Raw genomic sequence first — 16,267 nt, 5'->3', positions numbered from 1 at the left:
TGTTATAATCCTAGCACTTCTTTGAAAGTTTACTTGTGCTCTATTAGAAAAAAATGTTCTAGGCATATCTTATTTATTTACTACCTCAAACCTGGAAACATTTATTTATTTCAAGGAGCCCTGGTTGTTTTATTTGGAAAACACAAACTGGGCATCAGAACTGGGTCACAGTGTTTTCTTACCACTTAGAATTTTTCTGAATTATTGAAAAAGTCCTTTTGGACTTTGTAGTGGGTTGAAAGTGTCACCGCCACCCCCCCCCCAAAAAAAAAAATTCATGTCCACCTGGAGCCTCAGAATGACATTTAGAAGTACAGACATGGCATAAACAATTAAAGAAAGACTGACATGAGATCATACTAGACTAGAGTGGGCACTAAAACCAATGAGTATGTCCTTATCAGAGACAAACAATGATACAGAGACACACAGAGCAGAAGTCCATAAGAAGACAGAAGCGGAGATTCCAGAGATGCAGCTACAAGTCAAAGGATGTGAAGGACTGCCAGAAGCCACCAGAAATTACGGCAAGAGGCAAGGAAAGAATCTTCCGAATCTTCCCTAGACCCCACAGAGGGAGCAAGGATCTGCCAACACCATAACTTCAGACTTCTAACCTCCAGAACAGTGAAGAAGTTAGTTTCTGTGGCCTTAAATCACCAAGTTTGTAATGAATTCCAATAGCAGCCCAAGCAAACTAATATAGACATAGCTTCTTTTTAACTAATAAAAATGAATATATGTGTATATAATAAATTGGTTAAGGCTTCGGAAACCTTCATTAATGCAGAATCCAATTTTTTCTAATTACTTTTCATCCCAAGTTTGTTGATAACCATTTTTCACACAGTATCATCCTCTATGCTATCCAGAAGAGTGGTGATTTGCAGGAAATATAGTCAGTAAATATGTAACATGTTTGTATAGTGACAGTTGCTAAATGGACTTATCATGGTGATCATTTTAAAAGGTATAGATGTATCAAATCATTATGTGTGTACTAGGAACTGACACAGTGTTGCAGGTCAACTGTATTTCAAAAAGAAACAATCAAACTCCCAAGAAAAGAGATGGCGGTGACAGGAGGAGGAACTGATGAAGGCAGTCAAAAGAAAGGAATGGCAACCCATTCCAGTCAGTACTCTTGCCTGGAGAAGTCCATGGACAGAGGAGCCTGGTGGGCTACAATCCATGGGGTAGCACTAAACTAGTCTCTCAGTCCTCCAATGAGGATCTTTCCTGCCAATGAATTATCCTCCCCTTAACAGCCAGTGATCCTTTAATAATGCTAGTCCATACTATTCCTGAAAATGTTTGCCATCTTACATAAGCCCTAAATGAACACCAGAACAATGGCTTACTCCTCCTCCTCCGTCTACCTAACTCAATTGCTCTGGTCATACTGACCTCCATGCTATTTTCTGAATATACCTTGACTGCTCCTATCTCAGGGCTTTTGCACTCACTGTTCTCTCTCCTGGAATACTCTCCCTTAAGATCTGTTTATGGCTTGACTCTTTCTTCCAGATTGCTGTTCAAATACAATCTAATCCAAGAGACTTTTTCCAATGCCTTACATAATCACCTCCAGAAGCCATCACCCTTTGTCTCTCTACCCTAACTTTACTCTTCTTTAAAGCACGTACAACACCTGTCATAACACATATTTATCTCTTTATTGTCCACAAAAGGTACTCTGTTACTTTGTCTCTTTTGTGTAGTACTACATTCCTAAGAGTCTAGGGCTGCTTCGCAGTTTGTTGAATGAATGAGTTCATCTTAGCTCCCCTTTGCTACCCTAGTATGTATATATTATACTGAGTATGTGCTGAGCATGCATGCATTTAGAATTTATACCTGAATAATTTTCATTAAACATAATCACTAAATCTAAGCTTTTTCATCAGGTGCATAATCTATCTCAAAGCAGGAAGAAAAACCAGCTAAATAAGAATTACTAAACTCCACAAGTAAAAAAGCAACATCATAGAAAAAAAAATCTAAATGGGTAATCAATGAGTACCCAACATCCTTCAACTCAATCCAGAGTTGTTAAGACATTTACTCAGAATTACTTAAGTATCAGTACTCTTATTCTACCTACTCAAAGTATTAAGCAATATTCTGCCTTTTAGATTCAGATTTAGTGAAAGTCGCTCAGCTGTGTCCAACTCTTTGTGACCCCATGGACTATACAGTCTATGGAGTTCTCCAAGCCAGAATACTGGAGTGGGTAGCCTGTCCCTTCTCCAGGGGATCTTCCCAACCCAGGGATTGAACCCAGGTCTCCTGCATTGCAGGTGAATTCTTTACCAGCTGAGCCACAAGGGAAGCCCTAGGATATTTAGGATATTCTGCCTATACTAAACCAAATAAACTACTTCAGGCATCCTACCATAACTAGACATGGCATTAAGTTACAGGCCTTGGAAAATGTTAATCTTTTGGCAAGAAATACATTTTTATCAGCTATTCAATATTTGGGCTTCCCAGGTGGTGCCAGTCATAAAGAACCTGCCTTTAAGGGAGTGGGTTTGAACCCTGGGTCAGGAAGATCCCCTGGAGAAGGGCATGGCAACCCACTCCAGTATTCTTGCCTGGAGAATCTCATGGACAGAGAAGCCTGGTGGGATACAGTCCATAGGGTCGCAAAGAGTGAGAGACAACTGAAGCAACTTAGCACACATGTATTCAAAATTTTAAAACTCCCAACAAACAAAGTCTAGGACAAAGAGCCATCTCAGATGACTATCAAGCACAAAGAAGAGTTAACATTTATCCTTCTCAAACTATTCTGAAAAACCGCAGAGGAAGTAACACTTTCAAACCAGTACTACACAGCCAGCAACCTTCATACCAAAACACACAAATGAAAGTGAAAATCACTCGGTCATGTCCAACTCTTTATGATCCCATGGACTATACAGTCCATGGAATCCTCCAGGTCAGAATACTAGAGTGGGTAGCCTTTCCCTTCTCTGGGGGATCATCCCAACCCAGGGATTAAACCCAGGTCTCCTGCATTGCAGGTGGATTCTTTACCAGCTGAGCCACAAGGGAAGCCCAAGAATACTGGGGTGTGTAGCCTATCCCTTCTCCAGCAGATCTTCCCGACCCAGGAATCAAACCGGGGTCTCCTGCATTGTAGGTGGATTCTTTACCAACTGAGCTACCAACAAAGACAGCACAAAAAAAATTACTCCCAATATCACTGGTGAACATCCACCCAAAAATACTCAACAAAAAAGTGACAAACCAAACTCAACAGTACTTTAAAAAGATCATATGCCACAATCAAGTGGGGTTTATCTCAGGGATAAAAGAATGGTTCAATATCCACGAATCAATCAATGTGATACTCATTAACAAACTAAAGAATAAAAACCATATAATAATCTCGATACAGAAAAGCTTTTAACAAAATCAACATGCCTTTATGATAAAATCTCAACTAAATGGGAATAGAGAGAAGATATCTCAACATAATAAAAGCCACATATGACAAGCCCACAGCGAACATCACACTCAATGGTGAAAAGCTGAAAGCATTTCCTCTAAGATTAGGAAGAAGACAAAGATGCCCACTCTTGCCACTGTCATTCAACACAGTATAGGAAGTCCTAGCCCCGGCAACCAGAGAATAAAAAGAAATAACAGGCATCCCTTTTGGAAAGAAGTAAAACTGTCACTGTTCGCAGATGACATATACTATACAAAGAAATTCTTAAAGAAGCCCCTACAAAGTACCAAAACTCATCAATGAAAATGTTAAAGTTACAGGATAAAAATTTAATATGTAGAGCTCTGTTGCACTTCTCCACCCTAACAACACACTATCACAAAGAGAAATTAAGAAAACAATCCCATTTAAAATCACATCAAAAAGAATAAATACCTAGGAATAAATCTAACTAAGGAGGTAAAAGATCTCTATTTGGAAAACTCTAAGACACTCGTGAAAGAAACTGAAGACAATGCAAACAGATGTAAAGATATATCATGATCATGGATTGGAAGGACTAATATTGTTAAAATGACCATACTACCCAAGGCAATCTACAGATTCAATGCAATCTCAAACAAAACACCAACGGCATTTTTCACAGAACCAAAACAAACAACTCCAAAATTCGTATGGCAACACGAAAGACCCTGAACAGCCAAATAATCTTCAGAAAGAAGAACAAAGCCAAAGGCATCACACTCCCTAATTTTAAACTATAATATATACAAAGCTAGTCATCAGAACAGTATGGTATTGACACAAAACAGACACACAGACCAATGGAACAGAATTGAGAACCCAGAAATGAATCCACACTTATGGGCAATTAATTTATAACAAAGAAGGAAGCAATATACAATGGGGAAAAGACAGTCTTCATTAAAGGATAATGGGGAAATTAAACTATAGGCAAAAGAATCAAACTCAACAACTTTCTCACACCATGAACAAAAATAAAATCAAAATGGATTAAAGATTTAAATGTAAGACCTGAAAATAAAATATTCTTAGAAGAAAAAAGCTCTTTGACATGAGTTTTTTTTATTTTCTTGGATTTGTTGCCTCAGACATGGGAAACAGAACCAACTAAATGGCACTATATCAAACTAAAGAGCTTTTGCACAATGAAGGAAACTATCAACAAAATGAACAGGCCACCAACTGATTGGGAGAAGATGAAAACAACATATCCAATAAGGAGTTAAAAATTTAAAAGAACTCAACATCAGAAACACAAAGAACCTGATTTAAAAATAAGGAGAGAATCTGAACAAACATTTTTCTAAAATCACACAAATGGCCAACAGGCACATGAAAAGATGCTCAACATGACTAAGTATCAGGGAAATGCAAGTCAAAACAATTAGATATCACCTCAGACCTGTAAGAATGGCTATTATAAAAAATGATAACAAATAATTAGTGTTGGTGAGGAGATGGAGAGAAGAGAACCCCAGTGCACTGTTGATGGGAATGTAACTTGGTGCAGATACTATGAAAAAAATTATGGAGATTCCTCAAAAAATTAAATAGGACAACCATATGATCTGCTAATTCCATTCCTGGACATTTATCCAAAGAAAATAAAACACTCAGTCAAAAGGAGATATATGCAACCTAAGTGCCAATCAACAGATGAATGAATAAAGAAGATGTGAGATACACACACATATTCCACACAACGAATGTTACTCGGCCATTAGAAAGAGTAAAACTTTGCCATCTGCAACAACACACATGGACCTACAGGGAATTATACTATGTGAAATAAGTAAGACAGAGAAAGACACATACTGTATGATTTTACTTATATGTGGAATCTAAAAAACAAAACCATCACAGCTAAACAGAAACAGTCAAACATACAGAGAACAAAGCTGTTGGAAGAGGGGAGGTGACTGAGAGGACAGAAACAAGTGAGGGAAATTAAGAGGTACAATGAAACATACAGTGTGGGGAATATAGTCAATAATTATGTGATACATTCATGTAACAGATGGTAACTAGACTTATTATGGTGTTCATTATGTACAAAAATACTGACTCATGAAGTTGTGTGACAGGAACTAACATAATACTGTAGGTCAATTATATTTCAAAAACAAACAAACAAAAATCATAGAAAAAATGATAAGATTTGTGGTTACCAGAGGCAAGCGGTGAGGGAAGGAGAACTGGATAAAGGAAGTCAAAAGAATGTGAACTCAAGTGGGCCTTAGAAAGCGTCACTATGAACAAAGCGAGTAGAGGTGATGGAATTCAGTTGAGCTACTTCAAATCCTAAAAAATGGTGCTGTGAAAGTGCTGCATTCAATAAGCCAGCAAATTTGGAAAACTGAGCAGTGGCCACAGGACTGGAAAAGGTCCATCTTCATTCCAATCCCAAAGAAGGGCAATGCCAAAGAATGCTTAAACTACCACACAATTGTACTCATCTCACACGCTATCAAAGTAATGCTCAAAATTCTCCAAGCCAGGCTTCAACAGTACATGAACCATGAACTTCCAGATGTTCAAGCTGGATTTAGAAAAGGCAGAGAAACCAGAGATCAAATTGCCAACAACCCTTGGATCATTGAAAAAGCGAGAGTTCCAGAAAAACATCTACTTCTGCTTTATTGACTACGCCAAAGACTTTGACTGTGTGGATCACAATAAACTGTGGGAAATTCTTCAAGAGATGGGAATACCAGACCACCTTGTCTGCCTCCTGAGACATCTGTATGCAGGTCAAGAAGCAACAGTTAGAACTGGACATGGAACAACAGACTGGTTCCAAACTGGGAAAGGAGTATGTCAAGGCTGTATATTGTCACCCTGCTTATTTTACTTATATACAGAGTTCATCACATGAAATACCGGACTGGATGAAGCACAAGCTGGAATCAAGATTGCCAGGAGAAATATCAATAACCTCAGATACGCAGATGATACCACCCCTATGGCATAAAGCAAAGAAGAACTAAAGAGCCTCTTGACAAAAGCTAAAGAGGAGAGGGAAAAGTTGGCTTAAAATTCACCATTCAAGAAAAGAAGATCATGGCATTCAGTCCCATCACTTCATGGCAAATAGAGGGGGAAACAATGGAAACAGTGACAAGACTTTATTTTCTTGGGGTCCATAATCACTGCAAATGGTGACTGCAGCCATGAAATTAAAAGACACTTACTACTTGGAAGAAAAGCTGTGACCAACCTAGACAGCATATTACAAAGCAGAGACATAACTTTGCTGACAAAGGTCTGTCTAGTCAAAGCTATGGTTTTTCCAGTAGTCATGTATGGATGTGAGAGTTGGACTATAAAGAAAGCTGAGTGGCGAAGAATTGATGCTTTTGAACTGTGGTGTTGGAGAAGGCTCTTGAGAGTCCCTTGGATAGCAAGGAGATCCAACCAGTCAATCCTAAAGGAAATTAGTCCTGAATATTCATTGGAAGGACTGATGCTAAAGCTGAAACTCCAATACTTTAGCCATCTGATGCAATCAAGCCCTTGGATGCTGGGAACTCCTGATGCTGGGAAAGACTGAAGGCAGGAAGAGAAGGAAATGACAGAGGATGAATGGTTGGATGTCATCACCAACTCAATGGACATGAGTTTGAGTAGGCTCCAGGAGTTGGTGATGGATAGGAAAGCCTGGCATGCTGCAGTCCGTGGGGTCACCAAGAGTCAGACACGACTGTGCAACTGAACTGACTGAGGGATGGAATGTAAACATGATTAATATAATTAACATTCCTGTTAATTATACATGAGAATTGTTAAGAGAGTCAGTCTAAGAGTTCTCATCATAAGGGAAGAAATTTTCGTCTATTTTTTTAATGTTGTATCTATATGAGATGATGAATGCTCACTAAGCTTACTGCAGTAATCATTTTATGATGTATCATGTATGTAAGTCAAATCACTATGCTGACCACTTTAAATAGTGTTGTATATGTCAATTATATCTTGATAAGTAGGAAGGAAAAAGTTAACTATTGAACTGGCTTAGAAGGTTCACTGAAAACTTGTTTAGTATTCCATATTCTGAATAGTAAAACAAAACTCAAATCTAAATGAATCAAAGATTCTTATAAATGGCCTTCACTATACTCAAGCACTATAGGTCTAAGATTTGCCTATGTTTCTCTCTCTCTAAAAATAAGCCCAGGCAGGAGACACACACTTAAAGAAAACTACTGCAGTCTTAAAACTAAGATTATCATAGTAAAAGTGTGCTACACTACCTAGAGAAAACCTGTAACATCACTTAATCTTCCTCAGCAGTAAATTTTACATTTGATTCTAGAGCTACCAAACAAAGGCTATCCAATAAAAAACAATGCTAATCTATAGCAATTACCCAGAAAAACAAAGAAGTTTTGATATCTAAAGTTCTTTAACTAAAGAAAAATGTTTATCTAACCATTAAAGTTCTTTTAGTGAAATTTCACTTTAACAGTAAATTATTAAAGACATATATTTATTAATCTTTAAATCTAGGATTATCTGTAATTTTGAGAGACCATGTTAATTCGAATTAAAAAAAACAATAACACCACCACCCAAACGTGGTATTCAAATATATAAAAAAATGGAAGTTGATTACCATTTAGTTTTAAGAACAATGAATTCATTAATTCTATCTATAAATAGAAATTAATTGTAACCTAGCATGGAAAATAAATGTTCATCTCTCCCTGCTTACAATTAGCTCATAGTACTCCAATACTTTGGCCACCTCATGCGAAGAGTTGACTCACTGGAAAAGACCCTGATGCTGGGAGGGATTGGGGGTAGGAGGAGAAGGGGACGACAGAGGATGAGATGACTGGATGGCATCACTGACTCAATGGGCATGAGTCTGAGTAAACTCCAGGAGTTTGTGATGGACAGGGAGGCCTGGCCTGCTGCGATTCATGGGGTCGCAAAGAGTCAGAAACGACTGAGCGACTGAACTGTACTTTACTGTACTGTAAGCTGTTCTTTGGAAAAAAAAATAAACAGCTTAAGTTTCAAAGTGGTGCCACAAAGCACTCAAGTGACATTTTTTCTCAGATTCTGCTGCAAAGCTTTCTTGTATTAGAGAACCATAACACTAGACAACAACAAAAGACAGGTATATTTAACTGCCCAAACAGATATGTGGGCTTCCCAGCTGATTCAGTGGTAAAGAATCCACCCTGCCAATGCAGGAACCACAGGAGACACAGGTTCAATCCCTGGGTCTGGAAGAACCCTTAAAGGAGGAAATGGCAACCCACTCCAGTACGCTTGACTAATAAACCCCATGGACAGAAGAGCCTAGGGGGCTACCACTCATGGGGCTGCAGAGAGTCAAACACGACTGAGCAACTGAACACAGTACATAGATAAATAGGTAAGAAATGTTTTATTTCTAAATAAAGTTTGAAATTAAGTGTGGCTTGAAACCAAACCACAACTTCCTCTGGGAATTGTGGATTAACTTCTTACTGTTAGACTTCCCTCATTACTGCTTACAGTTATTGGCCTACGAGGTATTTTATCTCATTTCCCCTAAGGACTTCGGCACTAATGAGTCGAGTTAAGACCACAATGTAGGCTGCTAACCGAGTAATTGGAAAATACCCTTTTCTCATTTTCCTTTCCAATACACACACACACACACACAATCTCTTATTCACTGACCCCTTCCCTTCCTCCAAGTTGAGCAGGAAAATAAGAAGGGCAGGAAACAGTATAAATGATTCCATGAAAGTAATTTATGTAGAACTGAATACAATAAACACAGAGCTCCCTCAGCAAAGTTCTGTTGTGTATGACTGTTTTCCAAGCCAAAATATTATTTACAAGAACTTTGGCAGAAGCATTAAAGTAAGAAACAAAGAAAAAAAATGTAGAGCATACAAGGAAAAAGTCACTTACTGTGTATCATCTTCAAGTCATAAAGTTTTGCACTTAATAGATCTTCTCTTATGATCTTTTTTCTGTAAACATCAATAAAGAGATGAAATAACAGAAAACTGTTACTCTACTCATTTATTTTCAATCCACTGCCCACAACAATGAAAGCTATTATGCACCAAGTTTTAAATTTTAGCAAAGAAAGCATGATGAGTTGGACCCCCCACTTCGCTGCCACTCTCCACTCCAATGACTACAAAGGAGATTCACTAACACAAAACAAATCACAACTGCAATCCCTTTCCCTGGAACTAGTGGAAAGTATCAGAAAGAGGAGTCTTACATCTTTAGAAGGGAGAGGCAACACCAAATGGGTTATTTTCTAAGTGCTGGAAATGAGGCATACATCTTATAAATATTAGACTGAATGAGAGGAATTCTAAAAAACATCCAAAAGACTCCAAAAAGAATCTAGTAACTGATAGATTTACCGTGAGAGAAATCATTAATGGTCTGACTTTGGTGGGCAAAAACAAATTATTATTTTGCATCTGTTACTTCCTTTTACCATCCCTCAACAATAAGTCCTTGAGAAAAAACAGCTAACCATGTGGACTACCTCAGGTGTGTCCAACCCACTGTATGACCCTGTTGCAGGTTCAATAATAATGAGCACTGCACTCTCAGGAGGAGCCAAGAGGACTGGGTAATTCTGAAAAAATGCCTATCTATGACATTGCCATAGCCAAGAATAGGAGATGAATGAAGAATAAAGCTGGTAAAAGGTATTTCTTCATTATGCCTGGGGATAATGTGTTATTTACTAAGCAAACATCAATGGAAGAGTCAACTGACTCAAATATAATTAAAAGAAACTGTACATAAAATTTGCTCTATTGAAGTTATTAACTTGGGTTTATGGGTGGGCTCTTGAACTGAGTGTTTCACAAATCCCTTAAAATCTACGAACTTTTGTCTGTAAGTATATTTTATGATGTATCTTTTCAGGAAGAAGTTCTCTACAGTTTTCTTCAGATTACTAAAGAAGTCTATAACTTCCCAAAAGTTAAGATCTAGAGAGCTACAGAGTTACAAGTGGCGTTATTCAGTAAATCTCAAGGAGTCCTGTCAATGTTTTTAGTAACACATCTACTCTCTCATGGTATTCGTATTCTGATGAAATGTACTAATGAGCCACAGGTTTAACTGTGAAGTTGACAATATACTGACTTAATACAACTTTGTGGCAGCTCTACATATAATTCAGATCAAAAAGGGGTTAAATTTTATAAGTACTACAACAAGCTATTTTCAGTAATAAATCTCCAGTACACTACTAATTCAATTAAAAATTACCTTAATACCTGTTAAACTTGAGTTCTAAGTATTTCTAGGCAATTATGTTTTAACAATAGTAGCTAAAAAATCCAAACATGTTTAAAAATTTTTTCAAACATAAACATTTGTTACAGTACTAGCAAGTGTTTGCTACAACATAAAGAAGCAGAAGGAGAAAAATAATAGTTTCAATTACAACAGTCTCATGAAGAATGCCATACTGTATCATTAGTTACTTTCTATTTTCTGTCCATAAATACTAGAGCAATTACTCAAAATATGGGCTGTGCACCAATGCTCATCCATAATGGCTTGTGTTTTGTTTTGTTTTTTTTAACATGGCTGTAACTTTTATCTTAAGTATCAATCTATAACAAACTAGGAAAAAAACTAAAATAAAAAACTAATTCATCAAAGACAAAGGTCAAATAAATTATATTCTCAGATTTCATCTGGTCTGTCCTTAAATTATCAAGGGAATGCTTTATAAGAATTATGTACACTGAAATTTCACATCATTTTTTTTTTAGGTATTCTCTTTTTTCTTATTTGCTAACTTCTGATTCTACACAACTGGATTCCATTTCTGATGCTCATCACTAACCTCATACAGCTTTTAGAATTTTCCTGACAGGATAGCTGTTTCTTAAAAGAGCTTTCATTTTTCTTGTCATTTGTTCCTTTCAACTGTCTTTTTACTTGAACCTGTGAGAAAAGCAAAATCATCTATTTAGAGTGATAATATGGGATCACAAATAGCCTATGCATTTCCCTTGAAAGAACAAAAAATTAAAGAAGCATACTGTCTAAATGAAAGTGTAGCCCAAATACATATGTTTGTTAGTTCAAATATGCTAAACTATAAACTGAGTATTTGTGCTAAGCTCTGGGGAAACAAAACAGTAAGAGAGAGGCATGCAAGTGAGTTATGAGTGTGCTCATAACAGAAATATAAACACAGATCTTTTATATATATATATTATATATATATAATATATATATACATAGAACGGACTTTATCTGAAGGTACCAGAGAAGACTTTTCATGAGTAGATAATTTATGAGTTGGTCTTAAAGAATGAACAGGAATTTGTCTAAGGAAAAAAGATATTCTAAATGGAAGGAACACAGTTATAAAAAGAGTGCAGAGACGTCAACACGGATGTGGAAGAAAAAGTTAGCACGATATGAAACTGATGTAATATATTAGGACCAGACGGTAAAGGCCTTGAAAAAGAAAATAATTCTACATAAATCTGAAAATAAATGAAAGTTTACAAGTAAGTAAATGAAAGGATCAAATTTGCTTTTTTTGACAGTGATATGGAGAATGAACCAGTTAAAGACAAACTATAAAAGCCAGGAAACTAGAAGGAAGCTCTTGTAACAGTGTAGAACTATACTGTATGAGACAATAGTTACTGCTGCTAAGTCACTTCAGTCGTGTCCGACTCTGTGCGACCCCATAGACGGCAGCCCACCAGGCTCCCCCATCCTTGGGATTCTCCAGTCAAGAGTACTGGAGTGGGGTGCCATTGCCCTCTACAGACATATACTATTAAGCATGTGAAAATGTGGCTGGTTTAAAACGAGATGTAAGTGTAAAATATATACTAGATTTCAACGAAAACAACAGGAGATAAAATCCTTCAGTAACAATTCTAAAATACTACATGTTGAAATAATACATTAAATGTTAGATGAAACAAAATATAAAAATTCATTTTAACTGTTTCTTTTCGTTCTTTTAATGTGGCTACTAAAATGTTTATAGAGTGGTTTGTATTGATAGTATATTTCTACTGGCAGAACAGGTCTAGATGACAGACTGCCTGAGGTCTACAAAGAGGTAATGAAACGGAATGAATTTAAGACATTGTGCAGAAAGAAGAAGCAAAAATAATGAAAAGAGAAAAAAATAGAAAACTTCCAGAGGCTTTTGATCTGGACGACTGGGATTACAGTACCATAAACTGAGGTTGGCAGAGGGGTTGGGAATGAGATGAGTTTGGGCTTTGTTAATGTTTAGATTCCTTTGGTATTCTAGATAGAGATGTCCAACAATTGATTGAAAATATAAGCAACTATGCATGTCTCATTCGAGTTTAATTGTAAAGGGAAAAGGATAAGAAAGATTCAAAAGAAGTAAAAGGGCAAAGAATGATATTAAGAGTATATAGATAATAGCACATACGATAAAAAATACATTTTAAGTTTAACAAAATTAGCACTATCCCAAACTTTTAAGTAACATTCAACTCCTATTAAAGAAAACATACATTTTATTCCAAGCAACAGAACAAAATTTTACCGAGTATCTTTGGAGGCCAATTCATGCAACATTTTATATATATATATATATACACACACGCACACACATGCACATAGTCTAGAAAAACAGAGAACACATCTTTCAGAGAAGTTATGCTTTATAATTTTAATTATAATATCACATATATATATAATGTTTTATCTTTTGTTGAAAATATATACTAATCTGCATAATGTCCAGAGTTACACAGTTAAAACATGATGATCTTTTACATATGTCATTTTATTTGAATTGCAGTCTCATTTGTACCTTATGTCACTGAGACTCATCTGGAGAAAATAATCAAAACAAATTATAAACACCTACAATAGGAATATTTAATGTTTAAATAGTTTTACATTGCTTACATACCCCTTTCTACTCAAAAGATAGCAACCAGTCTTGCTGCTACTTGGGAAGTTTGTCTTTCCCATAATGGCATCATATATATATATCATATATTTTCATTTTTACAATACCATTCCTGATTTATCAGCAATAATGTCAAGAAATCTCTTTCCCACACATTTCTAACTTTACTTACTACTTTCTCTCTTCACTTTTTATTCATCAATTTAGGAATATTATTTCTATTTCTTTCTTCTTTTTTTGGTAAGCCAAAAATAAATGTGAATACAAATCATATCATGGTTCATAATCAAATAACATCAGTGTGATGTGTGCATCTCAAGACTGTGATCAGGATTAAGCATTACAATAAAACTGTATTTAACAAAAGAAAAGTTAGCTGCCCATAACAACTGTGAAACTGTGAGAAGTCTTTCTCATCCTTCTCAAGATTTTCACAAACTCCCCTATTTTTCTCCAATTAAACCATTTCCTTCAAGTACCAGCACTTAAGAACAAAGACACCATTTTATATTTAATTTTACTTGTTTAATCTTCTCAACATTATATGCTTTTCATGAAAACATAATTTCCAGGTACTTTGGACATTTTTGTGGGGGTTTGTGGGGGGTTGTCTCTGAATCTAATATCCTGTTCATTTTTTTAATGGAGACTAAACACATTAAACTTAGTTAATTCACAAATACATTCAAATATCTATTAAAGCAAAATCATCTCAATTAAATTTACACAGTTCATTCTGCAAAATAAACTCTAAGCCTTACCTTAACACAACCTTCTGATACACTGAATTTAAACACCGCCTGAAAAGGTTTCCGGTCAATAGGACATGAAGGCAGTGTCTGAAAAATCATTAACAAATTATAACTTTACAAATGTCTCTTTAAAATAGGTCAAAATTAAACTATAACATTTATGGTAAGTTTTTCACTGAAATAGGAAACAACAGAAAAACAATTTTTTCTTCTTTCAAAGATAGAGATGAAATACTTTCCATCTGTGTCATGTCACAAATAAATACCATAATTTTAAAAATTTCAAACATTTACTGAGCATCTATTGTATGCTAAATAAGTGGAATACAATGAACAAGACAAAGATCACTGTTATCAAGATAATACCTATTAAGACCTGCTGCCCAGTTGAGAACTACAGCTACAATGAAAGGAATCTGGGCTGAAATCATTAGTTCTGTGATCCAAAGCACTTGAGAAGTTCTAAATAAGCTGTAGAAGGAATGGCTTGGACAGGTCCCTCACAGATTTTAATATTCTATGACAATATTTCCCCCCAAATGAATCTTGAAAAAGCAGCTGCACCAGCAATTTAAAAGGGAAAAAAGAAGTAGATATGAAGAAAAGGAAAGATTTCTCCACTCCTCCCTCAGTCACATAGGTACCCTTTCCAGAAGTAGTTTCTTACATATCTTTTTGGAGATATCAATGTTTATACATAACACGTGTTATCTTTTAAATATAAAATTCAGATGCTGAACTGAATGTTGTATTTCTCTTTATTACCTATCTACCGATCTTAGATTGGCTCATATTACTATTTCACAGCTGCCCCATTCTTAATATGTATGTCATAACAGTTTCAATTTATATCTCCTTTTATATAAGTTGAAAATATTTTCATACTTAAGGGCTCTTAAAAGATACTCTTTTTTAAACCGTCTATTCATGCCTTTTGCCTAACTCTTTTTTATTAGTTTGCTGTTCTTTTACAAACTGCATTAGGCTTTCTTTACAGATTAAGAAAAATTGTCCTCTGCCCACTCTGTAATTCTAAATCTTTATTTTGACACAAGTATTACTTCCTGTACTTTAAAAATTAATATGCATCAACTCTTAATTAACAGTTTCTCTGGTAGTATTATTAAATGTTTGTATAGGGAAAGGTTTATATTATTTAAATACTTTAAGATTAAAGTATGTCGTCTACTAGGGTAAAAGGAAACATTCTGCAGTCTATGAAGACCATACTAAAAGGTGATATTTTAATACCTATGGTTATAAAAGTAAATCAGGATTCTAACAACTTAATAGTAATAGTCTAAAAGAAAAGACAGTAATCAGGTTTTGATAAATAATCCTATATTCCCAGGTAGAAAAACGTGATTTTTGCTTTTCTGGACTTTGGCACAAACCAAGATAAACCAAGTGCAAGCAGAACAGAATGTGTGTGGCCCTTGATCATATAATACATTTTCACAAAAGCTTGTGAGTTACTTTGGGAGCAGCTAAAACAAACTGAATTACTTTTTACTACCCTGCTAAACAGTGATTTTTCTTTTCCTAAGTAGGGAGGCCTTGATCAAATGCTTTACACCGTATCTGAATTAGGAAATGTGACCTTCCTTACTATATTAAATTGGTTCAGATTTGTAGAACCCACCTCAGCTTACTTCCAAGTACCATGGATTTAGGATGCTATTACTTTCCCCTCAGAAAAATTTGACCTTAAAAAACTTTACTACAAGGAGCAACAAAGCTGTCCATACCTTTTAAATAATGCATTGCAAATAGCAATTCTAGTTCAAAGAACTCAGCATCATAACTACGTAACTGTTGTTTATATTAGAATTTACTGCATAAAATGCCTTAGCCTAGAAGCTGTATTAACACATTTATAACTCAAAAGAATACTCTAACATGGAAACCTTCAAGTACTTACTTTTATTGAAGTTTCAAAACGCATTTTCTATTTTAAAGGTAAATTTAGGTAAGTATTCATTAAATACATAAAATAATAATAAATTTTGTTTCCTTCATTTAAAAAAAAAACTATTAAAATAGATGTGTAAGGGCTCTGGATTTACTATTTTCATATTCTGCCCTGTCTATGCATGCGTGTGCTTAGGAGCTCAGTCACAT

General features: G+C 35.6%; 1 protein-coding gene across 4 annotated transcripts in view; it reads right to left on the bottom strand.

Annotated features, from left to right (window-relative positions):
* SCAF11 (SR-related CTD associated factor 11) overlaps nucleotides 1–16,267 on the bottom strand; it is an 86,203-nt gene that overhangs the window by 23,530 nt on the left and 46,406 nt on the right. For all 4 annotated transcript variants that reach the window (XM_061129448.1, XM_061129452.1, XM_061129441.1 and 1 more), the window contains 3 exons: nucleotides 14,156–14,233; nucleotides 11,316–11,416; nucleotides 9,395–9,456 (listed from right to left, as the gene is read on the bottom strand). In XM_061129448.1, coding sequence (XP_060985431.1) covers nucleotides 9,395–9,456; nucleotides 11,316–11,416; nucleotides 14,156–14,233 — 241 coding nt within the window. The remainder of the gene's footprint in view (nucleotides 1–9,394; nucleotides 9,457–11,315; nucleotides 11,417–14,155; nucleotides 14,234–16,267) is intronic.

This window comes from Dama dama, chromosome 3 (assembly GCF_033118175.1).
Source record: "Dama dama isolate Ldn47 chromosome 3, ASM3311817v1, whole genome shotgun sequence".
NCBI lineage: Eukaryota > Metazoa > Chordata > Mammalia > Artiodactyla > Cervidae > Dama > Dama dama.
The sequence above is the reverse complement of the archived record's forward strand: the minus strand, read 5'-3'. Positions and strand labels throughout refer to the sequence as shown.